Here is a 21,085-nt window from a genome sequence, read left to right on the forward strand (position 1 = left end):
GGACAGAGGCAGTGTTCCATGGACATGGGACAAACATGACCTCGGGCAGCTTCTGAATGTTCACCTACTTTGCCTTCTTTTCACCACTGCAACAAAGAGAAGCTGAAGGAATTAACTTCTGCACTGGAATCTAAATTCAGACATGCAGAGGTAATTAATATTATACTGTACATGCAATACCAGTCTGAATTAAGAACAGCTTAAAATGACTGGAAGTTGCTTTCTGTCAATTCTAGAAAATGAGCTTATCTAGGTATCTACAGTGTCAGCATTTAAAGTGTACTGGTCAGTTGCATGAAAAGAGCTGGGAGGAATTTAATAGCAATTACACTTTTTCTTGCATGAGGCAGATTCAGGGGACAGTTGTCTACACAAGCAAAAAAAAAGAAACAGAGCTGTAATGCTTCCTGAAAGGACTTTAATCTTTATACACATTTCTAAGTTACAGCTGGTATTCCTCAAGGCTACCAACGTGTCAGGCAATCCTGGTCATTTTCATTGTATACCAGATGTTAGGAGCCAAAAGATGGCATGTACTTTATGTACTTAAAGGTTAAAAGCCTAGTATTAATCATTAATTTATTTGAGCATTTTTTACATGTTAATAAACATAAATCAATTTGTTCACAGAGAATGAATAAAAACTGAAATGTTCATGAATCACAAATGAGAACATTATGAAAAAACCTAGATTTGATTATGAGACACACATGTACAGTATATGATGTTTACAAACACTAACCAATCAAATGACCTTTCAATCACTAACTGCTAGAAACCTTATTCACCCCAACATCAAAAGTACCAACACATCTTTGCTTCTATGGCTGCATACTGTAGGTATTCCTATAGAGAAAAGGAATTAGACGGTCATTCAAGTGGCAATGTCTTAGAAGCAGACATCTGTTAAATTAATAAACTGCAATTTAACCTCTAAAAAAACAGTAGTGGAAAGTCCCTGAAGGCTGGAAAAAAGAATCATGTGGTGGTTTTTCATGACGTAGCATATGTATTTTATTCTTGCCACTTCTCTTTCTGACATGCTAGTAGTATTGCAATGCTAGAAACCCAGGACTCGAATCTGTGTATTAGGCAGAGAAGCATAAGCGTAACTACTGAAAGGATTAAAGAGGTGGGTGTTATGTCGACACGCAAGTGGCCATTTGTGTTCACGACACTGTCGTGCGTATGTTTCCATTACTGCATTAGGGCACTAGGGTGCCTTGGCGGGTGTCTGCCCTTTTTTCAGTCAGCTCTATGAGAGTAGACGTCCGTGAAACCTGTCCGCCTCAGTCTTTGGTTTTCCATTGCGTAACAGTGGGTTTCCAAGGTCTCCTCATCCAACAGACAATCTTACAGACTAAATTAACCTACCAGCACATCACCGCAGCAAGTAACCAATATCAATATTTGCAATTTTGCCGATTCCCGCAAATTTGTTTAGTGACCACTTTGTCCACATTCGCAGACCAATTTTGAGAGAGTAAATGTGCAGCAGGAGAGTAAATGTGAGAACCCACATTTTCATTTTCCAGACCTTCTTCACCCGACCTGCTGCGAACTCTGTATTGAAGGCAAAACTTGGTTATGACGAAAGTTAACAAACATGCTTATGTAGAAGTGCATCGGAGGTTATGTTTCCTTTAGTTTCCTTCAGGAAACATTAGATATGCATTGTGTGTACACTTATCAGAGCAATTCCTGTACACTATCCGACTCAGTGTTGTTCTCTAAAATCAATGTTAAATTTTAAATAAAACCTCTGTGTTCCCCTAAGTTATCACTGTCTCAGTTCTTGCATGTGTCATGGAAGAGGGTAAGAAAACAAAATATAAGAAAGAGAATAAGACAAATCGCAGGAGCAGGAGAGCGAGTTGGTTGAGTGGGAAGGGTTTAAGTAAACGTAATTTACTTTCTTGGCTGTTATCACTGGGCTGTAATAAATTTTATTACAGTACAGTAGAGGTGTACAGTACTTAAAATAGTAATAACAGCTGGCTTATTTGTAATGTAAAAATGGAATTTAGTTCACAGCACTCAAAATCACAAAGTATATGGATACCATTATTTGTAAAACTAAAGAAAGGAAATGTTATGAGAGGAATTTAAAAAATGAAATATTAAATTCAGCTGTGGAATGTTTTTCTCTAAATGTTCTCTATTTTTCCTTTTTAGTGAATACAATGAAAATCTGCAGATGAATCGGAATATCTTGTTAAAATATGAATATGGGATGACAAAGTGTACAAGTTTACAGCTGGTAAGCAGAATGCCTTTTTTGATAACGTGGTATTGTGCAATTTCCTGTTTTATTCTTGTTCTAATAGCAGATCTTGTTATTGGAGCCATTCTGTAATCAAAGATGCACAGATGAGTAGGTCTAATAATATGCTCAGGATTTCATATTGTCTTCTTTGTAGACATTCATATTTACCAGCCTCCTGTATCCTGTAAGCATCTTTTATATAATTGAATTGCATAGTTCATACTCAGCACTCCATTTCTGACTCCAAACTCCTTATTCTTCTCCTTATGTGAGTCAAGTGCCACAGAAAAATATTTTCTTATTTTTTAAATTTGGAAGAAAAACATGGACGACAACATTTTAAATATTACATGTTGTAAGACTTACGAAGATTAATTTCTTAAAAGAATGGCACACATCACATCTAGATTTCACACAGATTCTTTTGTCTAATCCTATGGAATTTGCTCCCCGTCTTTCTTTTTGTTTTAACTAAATTGTCACACTCCCACATAATCAGCCACCTAACCTTCCTAAACGCTGGCACATTCCCACAACCTCAGATAATCAGACACCAGCCCGATCCAATTATCAGAAACGACAGCGCACAAAATAATCGTCCTAGCACGTCTCTCGCTGGCTAGGTATTCTGTCACAGGAATGTTCAATAGGACAAGGTGAGGTCGGTGTCGGTGTTGGTGAGGCAGGCTCAGTGCCAGAATCCAAAAGGCAGAGAACAGATTTCCTTTGCAAGGGTTTGAAATGAAGGATGAGCTAGGAGAAATAGCAGCCTGTTTAATACCAAGTCATCAAGGGTGGTTTGAGAAAGCTATAAGCAGAAGGAGCAGTGAACAGCGAGAGACGTGATAGGACAATTATTTAGTGCGCTGTCGTTTCCGAGAATTCGATCGAGCTGGTGTCTGGTTATCTGAGGTCGTGGGAATGTGCAGGTGTTTAGGAAGGTTAGGTGGTTGATTATGTGGGAGTGTGACCATATACTGTATGCCCACTAGCTTACTCTAGCTTACTGAATCTAAAACATTATGCATTTTCTATTGTGTAAACAGCAGGCGCTTAAATTATTTTTATGATGTTTGTTTGCTGCTGTCATCCAATGTGCAAAATTGTGTCAAACTGAGTATAACAGCTTCCCTTTTCATAAAATGACTTATTTTCATTTTCTGGCCTAAAACCGTGCTTATGAATAATTGGAGGTATTAAGTAGGTACTGTGAGACAATAAAGCAAAGGTAAGCTTTCCCTTGTCTTGGTTAACATAATCATTAACATTAGGATGTTGTTTTGCTTCATGAATAATGAAGGATGAAAGCTTCATGAATCATGGCTTAATTTGGTGCTATATAATATATGCAAAATATAGTCTTTCAGCAGTGTACTTTATAATTCATTCTTACTATCAGCTGTCATTTAAAAACTTTTTCTAAAAGAGTTCACATAAAAACTGAATTATGCCATGAAATGTCCAAAACCAGGAGATCCATCAAAACAAGGAATTAAAACCAGAAACCGGGTCGGAACCAGCAGACAGGGAACAGGAACGGGAACAGAGATTAAAACCTTAACGGGACCAGGCGCTTCCAGGTCCTGGACTCGCACAGTACGGAAACCAGATGCAGAGCCCGGATGAGCGTCAGCGCCTGGCTTTTAAGGTGGGCTGGGAATAGGGATCAGGTGCACAGAATAAAGTCTAAAGTGAAGGGCTGGAGCACCCTTAAGGAGGGGGGGACTATAATCGTGACACTGATATGACTACAGGCATGCTTTGGGGTATTTGTTTTTATTTTCTATGCACATACTGTACTGTACAGCACTTGCTGAAAGAATATCTTGAAAATTACTGTAAGTCATCCACATTGAAATGTTGGTAAATATCCCTTTCAGCCAACATAACTGACTGTGACTTGATTAAGCCTCACAGGCCCTTGTTCACAAAAGTAAATTTCCAAATAGGTAAGATTTATGTGTACACGCAGTAAACAGATCACTGTAATCCATATATTCATCTGTTCCATAACCATAAGTGATTTCTACAATCGCATAATGTAGTGTGTATCTCCTAAGCATTGTTTTCTTTTTAACAAATTGCAAAACAAACATAAAAAACATAATAGTTCAGGTGGGTAGCTGCGTCAGCATGCGTAGGCTGCAAAGGAACAAGTAATAGTTTTATTCCATGCTGAAAAAAAAGAAGAAAGAGAACACAACGTTTCGGCCGTGGAGCCTTCTTCAGGTGTGAGAGACAGGGCAGTAGGCAAAGACTGTAGGCCTACTGCCCTGTCTCTCTCACACCTGAAGAAGGCTCCACGGCCGAAACGTTGTGTTCTCTTTCTTCTTTTTTTTCAGCATGGAATAAACCTATTACTTGTTCCTAAAAAACATAATTACTAATAACCCCTTTTTAAGCTTCCCACCAAAGAACCCTTCAAATGAAATATTACAGCTAGGGAAACAATCGATAGCTTAATAAGGATTTGACCAACCACATCAGCACCAGCACATCAAGCCCCAACTGTCCCATACTCTGTACCTTAGGAGAAATATCCTTTATTTTTCGTCAGACATTCCAATAAATACACCTACAATGCTACTGTACTGTATGTACAGGTCCTTAGGTCTGACATGCACGATTTCAATGCAGAAATTACTGAGCTTAAAAGAGAAGTTAATTTCCTCCATCAAGGTTGAAACTGCTACACAGCGAATTTCAAACATTTTCATGAAAACAAATTTCAGAAAAAAGTCACACACCTGACCACATCAGTGGGCATTGTCACTCTCTCTCTGAAACTCTCTGTGAATCAGGGCCCAAAATTTGGAAACAGGTGGCAACTATAACAGTTGCAAAACACAATTCCTCCAAGACATTAACTGATTTCAGACCATTGGCATTGAACTCTCTAATAATTAAGAAATTAAAGAAAATATGGGTACCACATGCAAGAAGAGACAACACTGTTGTGTGTATTAAGTTAAAGCAGAGACTTGCTTTTCACAGGACAGGAAATCCAGGCAAATTTACTCAAAGTAGAAGAGGAGGAAATGACAAACTGAATGGAAAAATAACATTATAATAGAGCAGGAAATCAACCCTTGGAATGCTTTACCAAATAATATTACAGAAGCAGAGACTAATGTCTCAATACATTAGAGACTAGAATCTGACAAAGACTTTAGCAGAAGCTCTTTCTGTACCACAGCTGGATCTTAACCTATCCAATCCATAGAAATCCTTTCCAACCATTGATTTACAATGATACAGTGCTTCCTCCAATCCACCATGTACTGGAACAACCTTTTCTCATGCTGGACATGTTTAGGATGAAGATATAAATCAAACTGTAAAGATATAACACCACTAATTTTGAAAAAAAACTTTTGAAGAGATGAGCTGATGTTAAACAAATCTTCTGCAGTATGAATTAACCAGTTTTGAAATATGGGAATTTATTATTTATTATTTTAGAACAAAAACAGACTGTGGTAAAAATGTGAAGAAAGCTTTACAGCTGAATATTATTTTCTACTTTCTACTTTTTAGAAACCTTTGCTTTGCTTAACATGTTTCTAAATATAAAGAAAATACCAATACATTAAATTGTTGTTGTTGTTTTTGTTGTTGTTTTGCTTCTTTGCTGTTGTCATTGCTGTTGCTGTTTTTCGATATTTACTTGTTGGAGAAAAAAAGTAATAGAAAAAAAACCCTAAACTGTTAGTACAAGCCATGCTCTATCTGACCTAAGAGTTCCCTTTAGGTCTAGATAGAGAAATATTTCAGTGCACACTGCCATCAGTTACCTTAATGAACAGTTAATGAACACGACAACATTTCTCGCCTGGCTGAAAGTGCTGAACTGTAGCCAAAGATAACAAGAGCATGAAACATGAATAGAAAGAAGACAGAGAGAACTATGATAAAATTGTTTCCAGCTGTGTATTAAGCCATACATTGGGCAAGGACATAAGAGAGATGAGGCTCCTACCTGTAACCACTGTGACTGATCACTGTGCCCAGCTGTCCAGGCATTCACTTTGCCTTGTTTGTCAAGCCTGGCCTTGCCTGGTTCCCAGGTAAACATGTCCATGTTGAGAGTCCGAAAGATGCTGGATGCCGTAATCTGATAATCCTGGATGTGACCTGACTTCATCCCAAGTGGCTCAGAGCAACCTAGAAAGCAATCGAAAATTAGACATATTATTTTGCTATTTAAAGGTTTTTTAAAAAGTCAACCTTTTTCGAAAAAAAAAAACAACATCAATCTTCTTCCTTGAATATACACAAAAAGGTTTGAGTGTAGATCTGCCTCATCGTGCATTGGCACAACAGGAACAAAACATTAATAAGGGAGAAAAACAGGTGTCCGCTCAAGAATGCAGGGGGAGAATATTATTTCTCCTTTCTGTTTTTCAGTGTGGAATTAATCTTAACTTCTTCCCTTACACTAAATACAGCAGGTCTTACAAATTAATAAAACATGTTTCAGTTACTGCTTTGTTCTGAGTTAAAGTATTTGCTTTATGCCATTAGAACAATGTTACAACAGGTCACAAAACAGATGATGAATATGTGCAGTAGTTACTGTGTAAAGTATGTGCAGATTTAGAAGCAGGTTGTGCAGGAAATAGTTTGTTAAATTTCTTTCTTCGTAACTTAAATCATCTTAAATGTCTGACGTTTTCAAACTTGGCTGTCTGTACAATTTGAACATATTGTAATAATCTATTTTAGAACACTCAGTTATTTGTAGTGTTGACATTTTAGGTCAGGCCAGTAGCATTCCAATTAGAGTCTTGTCTGTGGCTGGTACTCACTCTTTTCAGCTGTCAGCACAGACTCAAGTGATATGTTGTCCTTTTTGGAAACGATAAGTATGATATGTAAGAGTTCAGTTTAACCATCACTGAATTGGGCAATATTACTTTTAGCAAAAATATTAAATGCATTGTAACACCCAGCATTAATTCTTTATCTAAAGGCAAAGGAACAAGGTTATGAAGGGCAAACACACAGTACCCTTCTGAAAACAGAAATGTGTTCTAAAACTCAGCCATTATAATGGCTGTAGAATGAACATCATTGTATGTTTACAGATATAAAAAAAACGTTTGAAAAAAGGCAATACCATCTTCAGAGAAACCATTTTCCCTGGGATTAAATACAAATTTATCCCAGAGATCCACCCTGTCTTTCAATGAAGTATAAGCCCAGATATAATTGCGATTTAAAACTGCAAAAGTCAGTCTCCAAAGTCAGAAATGTTGGGATGATTTAGGAAAATTCACATAGAACAGTTCACAGCTTCAGGGAAAACAAGTACCGTATGAGCCAAGAGCTTCAGATGGTTCCTAACTGTCCTGAAAGGATGCTTTATTTCCTTCTCATCATCCACTCATGAGACTTCTTACCTGTTTTTATCTTCCAATATCTAATCTGCATTTATCTATGCTGAGATACAGTAAATGCTATAGCTTCTCAGATCCTATGCATTTACAGTACCAAGAAAAATGTTTGTTGAACTTGGAATATAATTATTACATTAATTACAACTTCTTACTACCCTTATTTAGTAGAAATCGGTCTTTTCTTAAATTAACAAAAGCATTTAGATTCATCAGTGACAGGAAACATCTAGTAGCATGTGTGTCGAGTTCTTGCTCAAGGAGGTTCTCTAGATATTGAATATATGGGTTCACATACAGTAGTTATTCACTCAAGGATATACAGGTATACTGTTGAATTATTTTGTTAAATATAAGTAACTGCATGTCTTTGTTTTGTACATTTAATCAGGGTATCTTCATTGTTTACAAAGACTTTCATTGAGATCTAAGTATGTTTTAGGTCTGAAATATATGTGTTACATCCGGGCAAATCAGAGCTTGCAGCCCTCGATCTCTACTGTAACCAGCCATGTTCATACTTGGAGTTGAACACCTCTCAGTGCCGTGAGAACTCATTCAGAAAGGCTATCAGTGCCACCTGCTCCCACTTACCAGGTAATTATCTCATTAGCTCCAGGCTACTTAATCCCAGATCTGCCCATGATCAGCTGCTTGTCTCAATAAGACTATTCTGCCCGATTCTGTCTATCCCTTACCCTCCACACCTCCAGTCACAGACCAGACCAGCAGGACTGTGAAGCTTCCTGTTTTTCCAGACTCGCTTAGCCTCGCAGCTTTCCTGTACCTGTAGTACACTGTCTTGGCCTTCCTGTGTCTGCTGGCACAGCACACCTCCTGCTTAGTCTGTTCTCTGTCTGCCTGCAACTCCTCTACCATCCATCTTTACCTGCCTGTATAATATAGTCCCCAGCTCTCACCTCTCTGTCGGCCTTCCATGGGACCAAACACCCCTCATAAAAAATGTGGTGCTTTCCAGCTCATCACCACATTGTAACAATATGATAATACAGACCATCCTAGGGGATTCACAATTTTTTTCTACTCACTGTATACACATAGCTAAATTATTATGGTGATACATTGGTATACAGTAATATACTTTTCCATCCTATGATTGTCTTAATCAGGTTGGGGAGTAATGTCAAGCTCAGTTTTGCTAAAACAGTTACCATCTTAGAATGAATAGCATCAAATATTCAAATGAAAGAAATACAAAAGCATATGCAGAAATAGAGAAAGACAAATATCTAAGCCCTCTTAAGTGTCAACATGTCAACCATTTTAATTTCTTTTAAATCAACCTGACCATTTTCGAATGTTGTAAACTGCTTAGTGAACTTCAGATGCGTACTGTATAATCTGTATAATTTCTGCAATTTCCCTCATGGGATCAATAAAGTATCTATCTAATCTACTGTATAGGACTCGCATGTTTTTGCATATTTTGTTTATATTTGTCTGTTTATGTTGATATATGTATGGAGATATATTCATATTTACATTTGTTACAATATTTATTGCAAATATTTTTCGGCAGTACAATGATAATAGAAATCTGCTATTACTGCTGTTCTTCCATGTTTGCATTGACCTGCCTGTTAGTTCACAGCCCAGCAGCTCCATGCGGAGAGTGCAATGTCTCCTGCACACCTGTGGGTAAATTCTCACAAACTGGGCTTCAATGGGAGGAGTGAAGGAGTTGGCAGAAGGAGTGTTGTTGTCTACATTTCCACGGAATATCTGGAAAAAAGCAGAAACATTTTACAACTACAGACACACTAGATAGGAATTCCCTCAACAATTGTTTTATCTTGTATATGTTTAGTATTTTAATTGTCTTTTTGACATTTGTGATGGTATAATTTTGAATAAAGACATTTTTTATTATGAATGTTGCCCTCTTATAGTGTCACACAGATATTTTTACTTTTCATAGAATTATAGTTTGACAACAGCAGATCTGCTACTGCATACTATAGACATCACTTCTACATTTATCATCAACAATTAATTAACCTTTTAATAACAGCTTTCAAGTTCACTTAAATTTGAATAAATATTTCTGTATCAAAGATTTATTTAAACCACAAATTTTATTATAAAAGAAAAAAAAACGCTATGCCAAAAGTCCCAGGCTTAAGTAGATGCCTATTTGAAATTCAATATGATTGACCAAATATTCTACTTGAGCTTTTATGGTACAGGGTTATAGGAAAACCAATTGATGATTTGTATAACAAAAATAGCGCCCCCTTTCCTCAAAGTACATGACTATCACTTGTACATAGGTATGCTACCATAGTCCATTTGTACTTATTAAGGTTTTTATGAAATTACATTTTTAATATTTATTATATTTCTTTAAGCATTAAAAAAATACAAATAAAACGTTTTTATGATGAAGAAATGTCAATGGGCTCTGGATCAATGTCCAGAATATTTCATAATTGTGTGTTTCAGTAATTTAGAGTAATAGAGAGTTCAACAGTGGTGTTAGCACTGTTGCCTCAAAGTTTTTGGGTCCTGAGCTTGATTCCAGAATTAGAATGCTTTCTGTTTGAAGTTTGCATGTTCTCAATAGGTTAAAATGGCTTCTTGCTAGATGCTCCAGTTTCCTCTTACTTGTCAAAGACACGCTGGCTAAGTTAATTTGTATCTCTAAATTGTGTGTCTTGAGTTTTCTTTAAGAAGCTATTCAGGATCCTTACAAGGAAGAAGCAGCCTTCTCATATTGGCTGAGTAAAATAATATACATGTTCAAATGCTGTTTAGTAAATTTGCTTATTTAAAAGTGTTTTAACATGTCAGGAAAACTGTGAAGTTCCTTGTGTCTCACTCATCTGTTGATTTGTGCAATTGTGCATTTTACTAAAACACATTTGCAGCTTGAACTCTCACACACCATAAACCTTGTTTTCCACTGCCTTCCAAAAACAGATATTCCTTTTAATGTTCTTTAAAAAACTGAACGGCGGTAGTGAGGGATCAGTCCTGTATTGATGAACTGCAAGCCCCATAGATTTTATGAGCCTTTACATCAAACTGCAATAAAAAGCAAACAGCAAACACATTAATTACTAGCAAACTAATTAAATAGGAGCGAGACAAAGGGCCAGAGTGTCTTGACTATGGTGAAAAGACCATTGAAAATGTAATTGAAATGATGGAATACTGAAGTCCATGTGCAATACTAATTTGTTGCCCAATAATAAAAATATTCAATCTAAAAAGTCATAAAAAACGAGACAGTTTCAAAGACAAGGTTTATGATGAACATCATAATTTCTGCTAATTAAAAAGAAGTCCTGAGGCTGTGTTGCAGCACATTAAATGAAAGGCATTGGCATCTTACCATGTCTTCATCTGTACCCTTAACTTTGTAGGTTCTCCACGTCTTCCCATCATCGCTGTAGGCTACTTTGTATGACTTCACATACTCAGGGCTTCCAATTCTTTTGGCTCCTTGTGTTATCAGTCCTGTAACTCTCATTCTTCTCTGCAGATTTATCTAGAAAGAAAAACACGATAATCAATGGCTCCATCAGCATCTGATGATGAATGAGAAGACGTAGTCCAGCCTGCTGGATTAACTTTTACATGATTGTAAATTTAAAAAGGTAACATATCTGTGTTGCTACAGCTTTTTATCCTGTTCTATCCCATTGATGCAAGAAACAGGCAATATTTACAACAACAAAAAATCTGAAGCAAAAGTCTCATTTTAATTTCTAGCACATGAGGGCTCCTTTAATATCCTCCCATAATAACCACACATCACATACAGCACAATGAAAAGGAGGAAAGCAAGGAATTATATTAATATTCTTCATCTGCGGAAAAACGTATACTGTCTCTGCCTTTTATTATCTCCTGAAATCAACAGCTAAAAAAAATGTGCGTTTCATGATTGTAAAGCCCAAGGCTCACGTTCTGTAGTATATTTTCAGATCCCTTTAGGCGTCACATCTTTTAATTTAAACAAACCACTTTGTTTTTAACTCCTGCTTTTTATTGTACCTGTAATTTTACAGAATTTAGTAATCTCAGATATTCCTCATTTATCAGTGATCAATTACACTGGAGATGAGATTATAGACCTGACGGTAACAAATTAGGTGTGGTGAAGGGCTGTATCCCAACAGTCATTGCATACAGTACTGTACCACATGTGTAGAAAGGCCTTAACACACCTTTACAGATTTAGAGGGAGAACAAAAAATGTGTTCAATATTAATACTCTCTATGCTACACAATGTAATGAGATAGTAATAAGTATGAAGCAGTTAACAAAAAATGATGCATTTTGTTTTGCCTGAAGCACTTAATCACAATTGCTGCTCTCTTTAACTTGCAGTGCAGCACACGACTATCCAAAGGCATTGCATGAACTGTCCTTAGCACATCACATCGTAGTAACAGTACAGAAGGTTCTGCTCCACAAGAATGACAGAACCAAAATAATGACAATAATTAAATTCAATGAAAAGCATACAGGAGTGTCACTTTCCAAAAACACTGATACACTTCAGTAAATTACTGTACATAACAGATATTAGCAATATTTAACACTATCAAACAGATGGCAAATGGAGCATGCCCCCTCTAATACAGTACATTATCATTATCATACATTATTTACATTATCATTCTTATACAGAAATACAATATATTATTTTGTCAAATCCTTTTTTTTAATTCAGTAAGCTATAAAAAACAAGTCATCCATGTTGAGTTATATCAAGCCATCCCTTCTTCTAATCTTACCTGAAATGAAACAATCTTAGTACTGTATGTTCTATGGCAGAGCATAGTTTATCTTGCCACATCTAACTCACTATATAAATTACCCATAAGCACACAAGAAAAAAATATTAACCATGTATTTTTCATTTGAGGTGTACACATTTTGTGCAGAATTTTCAATGAATGCCTTAGAGACATGACAAGCCTTAAATTAAAATGTGTAGATTTAACTGTTGTAAGAGAATCAGGAATTGAAATTTAGCAAATACCGTAAACATTTTCCCTTAATTCTTTCTTATCTATCTTGAGCGATTTTTATTTTTCATTTTACTTACAGTAAGTTATTCATTTTGACCCATTTATTAAAATCTGAAACTTGTCATGAGTAAAGCATGATGCTAATTTCCAGCTGACCATCACTCTCCAATGCGGTGTTCATCTTAAAGGCACAGTGCATATCTTATTACTTAATTAATCAACAGGCTGTGCCAATTATGACGTTAGAAGAAGGGCAATTTAAATGGCAGCTTTTATTGACAGGAATGATGGCTCAAAATGAAGGAAAGATTAAATGGTTTTGAACAATGAAATTGAAAAAATGCTCAAGATGATTTTTATATTAAATTTTATATGATATTATTTTAATATTTTACCTTAAATTTTATATTAACATTTTTATTAAATCTTATTAGATTGAAATTTATTAGATTTATTCAATTGTATTAGAATTTATATTAAAAAATAACCTGTGACTATTGTATTGACTGGCCTCAGGAAAAAAAAAGTAGCAATGTCAATTAATATTTATAAAGGTTTAGTGGTTGGTTTACACATTAATTTATTTCAGTTTCAGGAGAAGTTAAAAAGCACTGCTCTGTCTCACAGGGTTTGTATAAAGGGGAATTATGGGGGCACAGGGATAATAATATAATATAGTCTTAGTAATCTTCAAACAAATTGCTGCTTCAGCTTCAGACAGTTTTAATTCACACATTTTTCAGTATTAATTAAAAATCTCTGCATTTTTATATAATTCTTTTTTTATTTAACTTGAAATAAAACTTAAATACAAAGTACGGCAGTATAAATTTAACCTAATGGGTTTGGCAGTTGCGACCAGTGCCAATCATCAATTACAAGAATTAAATGCATTTATGGAATTCACTGTTGAAAACCTGTATATAACAATACTTTAAAATCCTCTGAAGTGTGTTCAGACTTCTGAGGTGTTGTTCAGACCTATGTACAGTAACAACCTGTATTATAACCTGTATTACAACCTAAGCTGTTTTATTAAAATGTAATTAAATTAAAATGAATTTAGCCGATCAATTATTTAATGCACATTATGGAGAGAAAATATGTAAAATGGGCACAGACTTAATTAATTCATAAATGTTAAAGTTCAAAGTTTCAGTTTGTCACACAGTCTTTGGTGGCTTTTTTTGTGTGGCTTGTGTTGTGTTGCTTTTTTTCAACCTCATATTGAAAAAAGCCTTATTTCCAAAGCATTTGCTCTTGTCTTGCCACTAAAGAGGTTTTCAACAGAGACATCAGGAAACCTTTCATAGAAATTTCAAGTTTTTAAGTTACATGAACGTTTCTAGCTCTCTCAAATGTAATATATTATCATGTAACTTCTCTTTCATCTACCTGTGCCAAGTTAACCAAACTTTCAGCCTTCATTAACTCAGCAAACCTTAGAACTATATTCAGAAAATGAATTTTTCCTAGAGTTCAAGGCTCTCTACAACACCATCCCCTATTGGCTGTTGTTTCTACCTGGATTTTTACAAGTCTCCCAGTGCCAGTCACCATCTACAATACCTCTATCTGGCCACCACAGTCTACTCACAACTTCTGCAGCTGCTGAACCTGTCCTCATCTTGCATTTGTTCTACACGCCTGCCACTAGTCTGGCCTTTTCCACGTGCAGCAGAAAACAACCTGCTTGCCGAAGTTGTCACACTGCCCTCCCTTCTTTCATCGACTTGTCGACAATGAAGCTACACTGAACACTACTGCAACCTCTGCCCCTGCGTCACCTTCCTTCCCAATACCTCTCAATACCTATATTCTCTCTCGCCCTTCCTGTAGTCTTGGCTCTGCACTTTCCCATCTCCTTTCTTCTCTTCTACCTTCCCTGTCATCGTCAGTCATCCTTCCTACCTCTCCTCCACCACTTCACACCTGCTCCACCACCAATGCTTGCTCGCGTGCTGTGGGGGCCAGAACATGCAGCTCAGTCTACGTCTGCATCCGACTTCCCCTCTCTCAAACCTTGCCTCCCCCCCGGTGCTGACAATGTGGTTCTGCTCCTTCAAGTGCCCCGGTTGCTCCCCAGGCTGCAGTTGCACTGGGCCTCTCTCCATCCTTGTTGGTATCCACCATGGTGCAGACTTGGCCCATGACTACCCTCACCCCCTCAATCTTCTCCACCTGCAGACTTCCTCCTAACAGAGAGCTTGTTGTTCTCCTCAGCCCGACTACTTAAGGCAGTGAGATACACTTCACAGGGAATAACATCACAAATTCAGGAATGTTTTTCAAGGAGTTAGGCAGGAGAAGCTTTGCCTTAACCTGTTTGGCTGAGGGCTGACTGTATTGCTGTAGGACGAAGAAGTTAAGACCCCCATACAAAGAGAGAAGTTAAGCAAGGGGTACCTGCATAAGTAGAGATGGTGTGGAGGAGGGATGCACGAAGACAAAAACGAGCAAGAGAGGTTTACTATGGTCTGTATGTTTTTTTTTTCAGGGAGAAATGTCATGAAGAATTACGAGTTTGGGTTGCAGAAGCAAAGGTCACCTTCATTGCTGTCATCCATCCTTACCTGTTGTTAAAATTGCGTTTCTTACATTTGGGTTCTACCGAACGTCTGAGTTATGTTAATGGGTTTGTGTCCATCTTAAGTGATATTTTTGACAAGTTCTAGTCACATTCAACCACACCACAGGATTGAATGTAGACCCTTGTGCCCCATCTCCAGAGGACAACCAGGGTTCTGCTGTGATCTTACTTACAGCAACATTTTCCAGAGAAAAACTGTGAAAAAGAGCACTCCGTTAGGCCCAGCTAAGAAAAAAACAGAAATGAAGTAGCTGTGGGGTAGAAACTTGCTTGAGTTATAACTTTATTTCACTGTGCGAGATAAAAATTGAATATGAGCAGGAGTGTGACAAGAAAAGAGAATATTACCACCTTGCTTTCTTTTTGGAGATATATAGAATTTAAAAAGTGAAAACTTTGGAGATATCCTAAAAAGACCAGCTGTCATCTAGGTTTGATGGACTAAAAGCACCAAAATACAAATATCTGCTCACAAGGTGAACTGAATATAACACAATGATTTTGTACAACCAACCCAATGATGCAGGAAAATGAACAGAATACCCACATTCTTTTACATGCACATCTAGAGGTACTATTAAACCATTTATTGCATCAATGGAAGGAAGAAAAAATAATAATTTTATAATTAGGGAGGTGATACCATCCTTTGAGAATACAGATTTTATACATCTTTCAGCGGTTATTTCTAAATGGACCACATTACTGACCATAACACATCTGCTGTTATGGTCACTAATGGATATTGAGAAGATTCTATAAGGCATTGGTGTTTCAGAGTATAATAAAGATCACCTGAACCACATATGAACAATTGATTCCAGGAAGGCACTGCCTCCAGCCTCATTCATCATACAAACTTTCAATCTGTACTCAGAAGATATAGCCAAGACTGAATCTTTTTGCAGACGTAAAAGTGAAGTTAAACACTGGAATACAGTGGAAAATAATTATCTCTAAGAGAGTATTCAAATTATTTACACAATGCTGACTTGCAGCACTTCCACAAGAGTGAGTGCCAGGTAATTGGAGAACCTGGCAGTCCAAATTAAAAACCCCCATACAGTTAAACATCAAGGATAAGAAATGGTTAGTGTTGAATTCTTTGCAACATAAATATAATGTTAATTAGAGTGGAAACGTTAGCAAAATGAACTGATGTAGGATCTAGCAACACATTCTGTTGATGAAATCCACATGCATAATTGTGCGTAAAAAGAAAGGTAATTATGTTCAAACAGACCTAAATGTTTTCATTATTGTTGAAAGATGAGTAAGTGCAAGGTGTGACATGATAAATGTAAACAGTCAAAAAAGTGAGAGTTAAAGTCTCAACATCTGTCTGCATAAAACTGCTCCAACATTTTTCGCATACACTATTAATCAATCATTTTTCACTGATTTGTATTTCTTTGCTGTGTTATTGTTAATGGATTTAGCTGGCAAAAAATGGCTAGCTTTAGAACACCTGAAGAAGGTTCCACTGCCAAAACATTGTGTTTCTTTTCTTTACCTTTCAGCATGGAATCAACCTTTACCTGTCCCTAGGCCAAATTTAGCTAACTAAATTTGATTAACTAAAATTGTTTGCTGCTTAAGCAAGTAACCACTTTTATTGAAGTCTTTTTCTAAGTGAATTATTATTCATGTATTTGCTGGTGTCTTATATTTGCATCCATTTATACTGTACATCCTGGATTTTTACTGTAGCAATCTCAATGAAGCACTTTGCTCAAGGGTAAAATAAAAGAATTTGTTTCGCCCCAGTGAAAATGTGATGCGTCTCTTCCACCAATCACTTTGCCTTGTTAACCCAGCAGCTACACATGACAGAGAGCAGGAGGGAGGACACAGGCTCCCTGTTCAGCAACAGGCCTGGAAGCAGGATAATACATACTGAGGATGGCCCTAACAGAACATCATTGTTTTTCATTATAGATAACAGTTAGGTTGATGCTGGACATTTCTCAACTGTTTCTCAATTTCTTTTCCTATTCTTCAAGAGCAAAATAAACGATATCAGAAATCAGTTTGTTCCAATGACCCAGTGTGATTATATTGTGTAACTTTCTATTGTGTTCTGTTTTGATGGGAGTACAGTAGTCCACTATGACTGAAACACTGTTTAAAATCACGGTATAGCTCTTTTCTCTCATCCTATTCCTACATGGAAGTTATTAACTGAAGTTCTGGATGGATAACAGTGACAAGCCAGTCTCACACAGCTGAATCAAATCAACATCACCACCAAAACAGCAACATAAACTGAACTTGGATGCCTCCTTTTGCATTTGTCTCAAGCATCCCTCCTCCACCTCATCTCCATCTTGCAGCTGCCCTTGGTTCACTCAGTCTGAAAGGGTTCGAGCCTCCTCATCCTGTGGCCAGGAGACTACCCATTACCCATTAAGCAGGTAAAGCCAAAGTTTTCTCAACAAGTATTTCAAGCATTCACAAAGAACTCAATCTTTCAATGTTGATGTCCCTAATGAAGCCTCTGTGTTTTGTCACAACTACTGTATATTCAATCAGCTGTTGAGTATCAGCTTTGTATAATGTATGTATTTATAAAATGTATAATGTAAAGCACTTTGAGGTGTGTTGACATTAAAGAGTCTATAAAATACAATTCTTAATACTATTAATTTTACGATAGAATTAATTATCAAAACTTTTAAAATTCTGAACCCAGTATCACTAATAGACAATTAATTTAAGCAAAAATCAATAGACCACTTCAGTGTTATTAAAATCATTACTTGTTTTAATGGCTTTCCTAAAGGAATCACATTCTTCATAAGATTTAAAATAAGATTTATGAAACCACATAAACCCTAGCCACACGGATTCCTTTATTTTCAGTAGTTTATCAAAAGCTTCATTTGTGGAGTAGAAGTGTGATTGGAATTAGTATCCTTCATTGATTAGTTTTGCTTGGCTGAGAAGAATGACAACCTGTCTCTGAGGACGATGCTGTCAGACCTTCCCCTGACCCTTTTATGAGCGATGGTCCATGGGCAACAATAGGCTGGAGGGAGGGATGTAAAAGCCAGAAGCATCACGCCTGAAGAAGGCTCCACAGCTGAAACGTTTTGCTTCTTTTCGTTACCTTTCAACATTCAATGATCCTGTTCCTTTACAGCCTATGCGTGCTAATGCAGCTCTCTACTCAAAGCTAGAAGCTCCACACAGGTAGGCAGAGGTGGGTGAGATTAGGGTCTGATCTCTTCTTGAACTTTCATTTACAACTTTATTAAATATTTAATTTGTTTTATCCAAACTTCCTATCTTATCATGCATGATAAGAAATATGCGTATATAATACAATATATACTTATTTTTACAATATATACTTAAGTTCTAACTGGCTTTCCTTGAAAAAGCAGCTGATGTAAAAGTGTAAGTGTATTGACAGTTACAGAACAAATAATAATAATTGCTCACACTTATATAGCGCTTTTCTGGACACTTCACTCAAAGCGCTTTTCAGGTAATGGAGACTCCCCTCCACCACCACCAATGTGCAGCCCCACCTGGATGATGCGACGGCAACCATAGTGCGCCAGAACACTCACTACACATCAGCTCTCAGTGGGGAGGAGAGGAGAGTAATGAAGCCAATTCATACATGGGGATTATTAGGAGGCCATGATTGGTAAGGGCCAATGGGAAATTTGGCCAGGACACCAGGGTAACAACCCTACTCTTTTTTTAAGAAACACCCTAGGATTTGTAATGACCACAAAGTCAGGACCTTGATTCATTTACAACATTTATAACTTGGTTCTATGTCTCATCTGAAGGATGGCGCATTTTTTTTACAGTATAGTGTCCCCATCACTATACTAGGGCATTAGGACCCATATGGACCGCAGGGTTAGCACCCCCCACTAACACCTCTTCCAGCAGCAACCTGTTTTTCCCAGGAGGTCTCTCCTCCGGGTACTGACCAGGCTCACACCTGCTTAGCTCCAGAGGGCTGCCAGTTGTGAATTGCAGCGTGATATGGCTGCTAGGAAATACAAAATACAAAACATGAAATTAAAAGATGTCATTATTAATTAATTGCAGAATATGGCAATAGCACTTTGAAATTTCCTTTCTGTAACACTAGATAGAATGAACTATGAACCATGTATATTGATGTATCTAATTTATTGTAAATGCATTTTATAACACTCTTACAAGATTTTAATTGATAACACTAACTAACTCAGTTTCGCTTACATAATAATGAATTTTGTTTGCATAATAAAATGATAGGGTGTTCTGAAGTTGGAAAATAAATCTTGTAAAGTCATATTTTCATTATTATATCAACAGCCCAATCTCAATAACTGGTCTTATCATCGATTACTTTGTTTTACTTCCCACTCACGTATGTTTTAAATGATGACAACTTTGCCTGTCTAAATGCTTTTTTCAATGTGGGGAGAATTGACAATGAGCTTACCTTTGAATGTCTGGGAAAATCCATTTTTAGCACTGGAGTATGTGAGAAAAATAATTGAATACAAATGAGACAATATGATGAAAATGGACTTTCAGATCTGCCACTGAGTAGCAGTAATATCAAACCCCCCTGTCTGGACCTTTGAGCACAGATCTACTTTTTTATTTGTTTTTAAAGTTAAAATTGAACTGTGCTGAAACAAGGCAATTAATCACATGTTAATAGAAGATTTATATGCTGCCATAGATTCCAATTGTGTTGAAAAAAATATGTTTCTTAAACTGATTTCAAGATACTTTTCATAACTTGGTCATAACTGAGGAGCTACAGACCAAACCCCACAAAACTGTGCGAGACTTACTGAAGGGTAAGAAGGATTTCTGATGTCCATTAGCATGAAATTGCAAGGTGGCTACCCCTTGAGGGTGATTCATGGGGCAGCCACAGGAGTGGAGACAATGAGTGTTGCAGAGCAATGGTGACCAAAGAAAACTCTATATTTTTCATATTTTAAAAGGGAGGGCGAAATTATAAGAAGCTGGGCTTTGTCCTCTCTCTAAACCTCCTGAACACCAAACCAACTGAAAAATAAAACACTAGATGCTAAAATAAAGATTTTTTTCTAGAGTATAATACTGCACTGTTAAGGTAATTTAACTACAGGTTTTTACGGTGTGTAATTACTAGGCGATAGCTCAAAATCACCTTGTCTTTATGTGCGGCATAATTCAGGGATCAATTGTAATTCTACATTGGAGACATCCAATGCACCCATCCATCCCTTTTCTAACACGTCTTCCAACTCAGGGTCGAGGGAAAGCCAGAACATATCCCAGAAAGCAATGGACGCAAGGCTGGGTACTTCCCAGATAGATGCCAGTCCATCCATGTCCGGATTCGAACCCAGGGCCCCAGCACTACAAGGCAGCAATGCTAAATGTGCCACCATGCCACCTGCGTCAGGTGCTATTCCTCGTAAATATCACAGGCCACTCTCACTTTTCCCTTTTTAAAATAAACCACTTTTCCAGAAAACATTGGCTTTTCTGAGCTAGAAAACTGTGAATGCATGTTAAATTAATAGTTAAAGTTGGCTAAGGAAAATGATTGAATGTGAAAAGCCAGCTCTCTTCAGCTAAGTCTAAACAGTCCATTTACATTACATGTGAGGATGACATGTAATGTCATGTTCAACATTCTTATATATTCTATATATAAGTAAACAAAATTGAAAAATACAAATGTTAAAATACCAACAATTGTATCATTTAAATTGTTCCTGAACTTCTGGAACAAAAATGACAACTGACTATTGTGGTTTTTGATAAAAAGCTAACAAAAACAGGTACTGTAGTTGTTTATAATTGTAGGTGACA

General features: G+C 36.8%; 1 protein-coding gene across 2 annotated transcripts in view; it reads right to left on the bottom strand.

Annotated features, from left to right (window-relative positions):
* edil3b (EGF like and discoidin domains 3b) overlaps positions 1 to 21,085 on the bottom strand; it is a 267,283-nt gene that overhangs the window by 73,218 nt on the left and 172,980 nt on the right. For both annotated transcript variants that reach the window (XM_088630643.1, XM_088630642.1), the window contains exons 7-9: positions 11,018 to 11,173; positions 9,261 to 9,405; positions 6,246 to 6,430 (exon numbers count right to left, since the gene is read on the bottom strand). In XM_088630643.1, coding sequence (XP_088486769.1) covers positions 6,246 to 6,430; positions 9,261 to 9,405; positions 11,018 to 11,173 — 486 coding nt within the window. The remainder of the gene's footprint in view (positions 1 to 6,245; positions 6,431 to 9,260; positions 9,406 to 11,017; positions 11,174 to 21,085) is intronic.

This window comes from Lepisosteus platostomus, chromosome 4, assembly GCF_059453375.1.
Source record: "Lepisosteus platostomus isolate fLepPlt1 chromosome 4, fLepPlt1.hap1, whole genome shotgun sequence".
NCBI classification, from domain to species: Eukaryota; Metazoa; Chordata; class Actinopteri; order Semionotiformes; family Lepisosteidae; genus Lepisosteus; species Lepisosteus platostomus.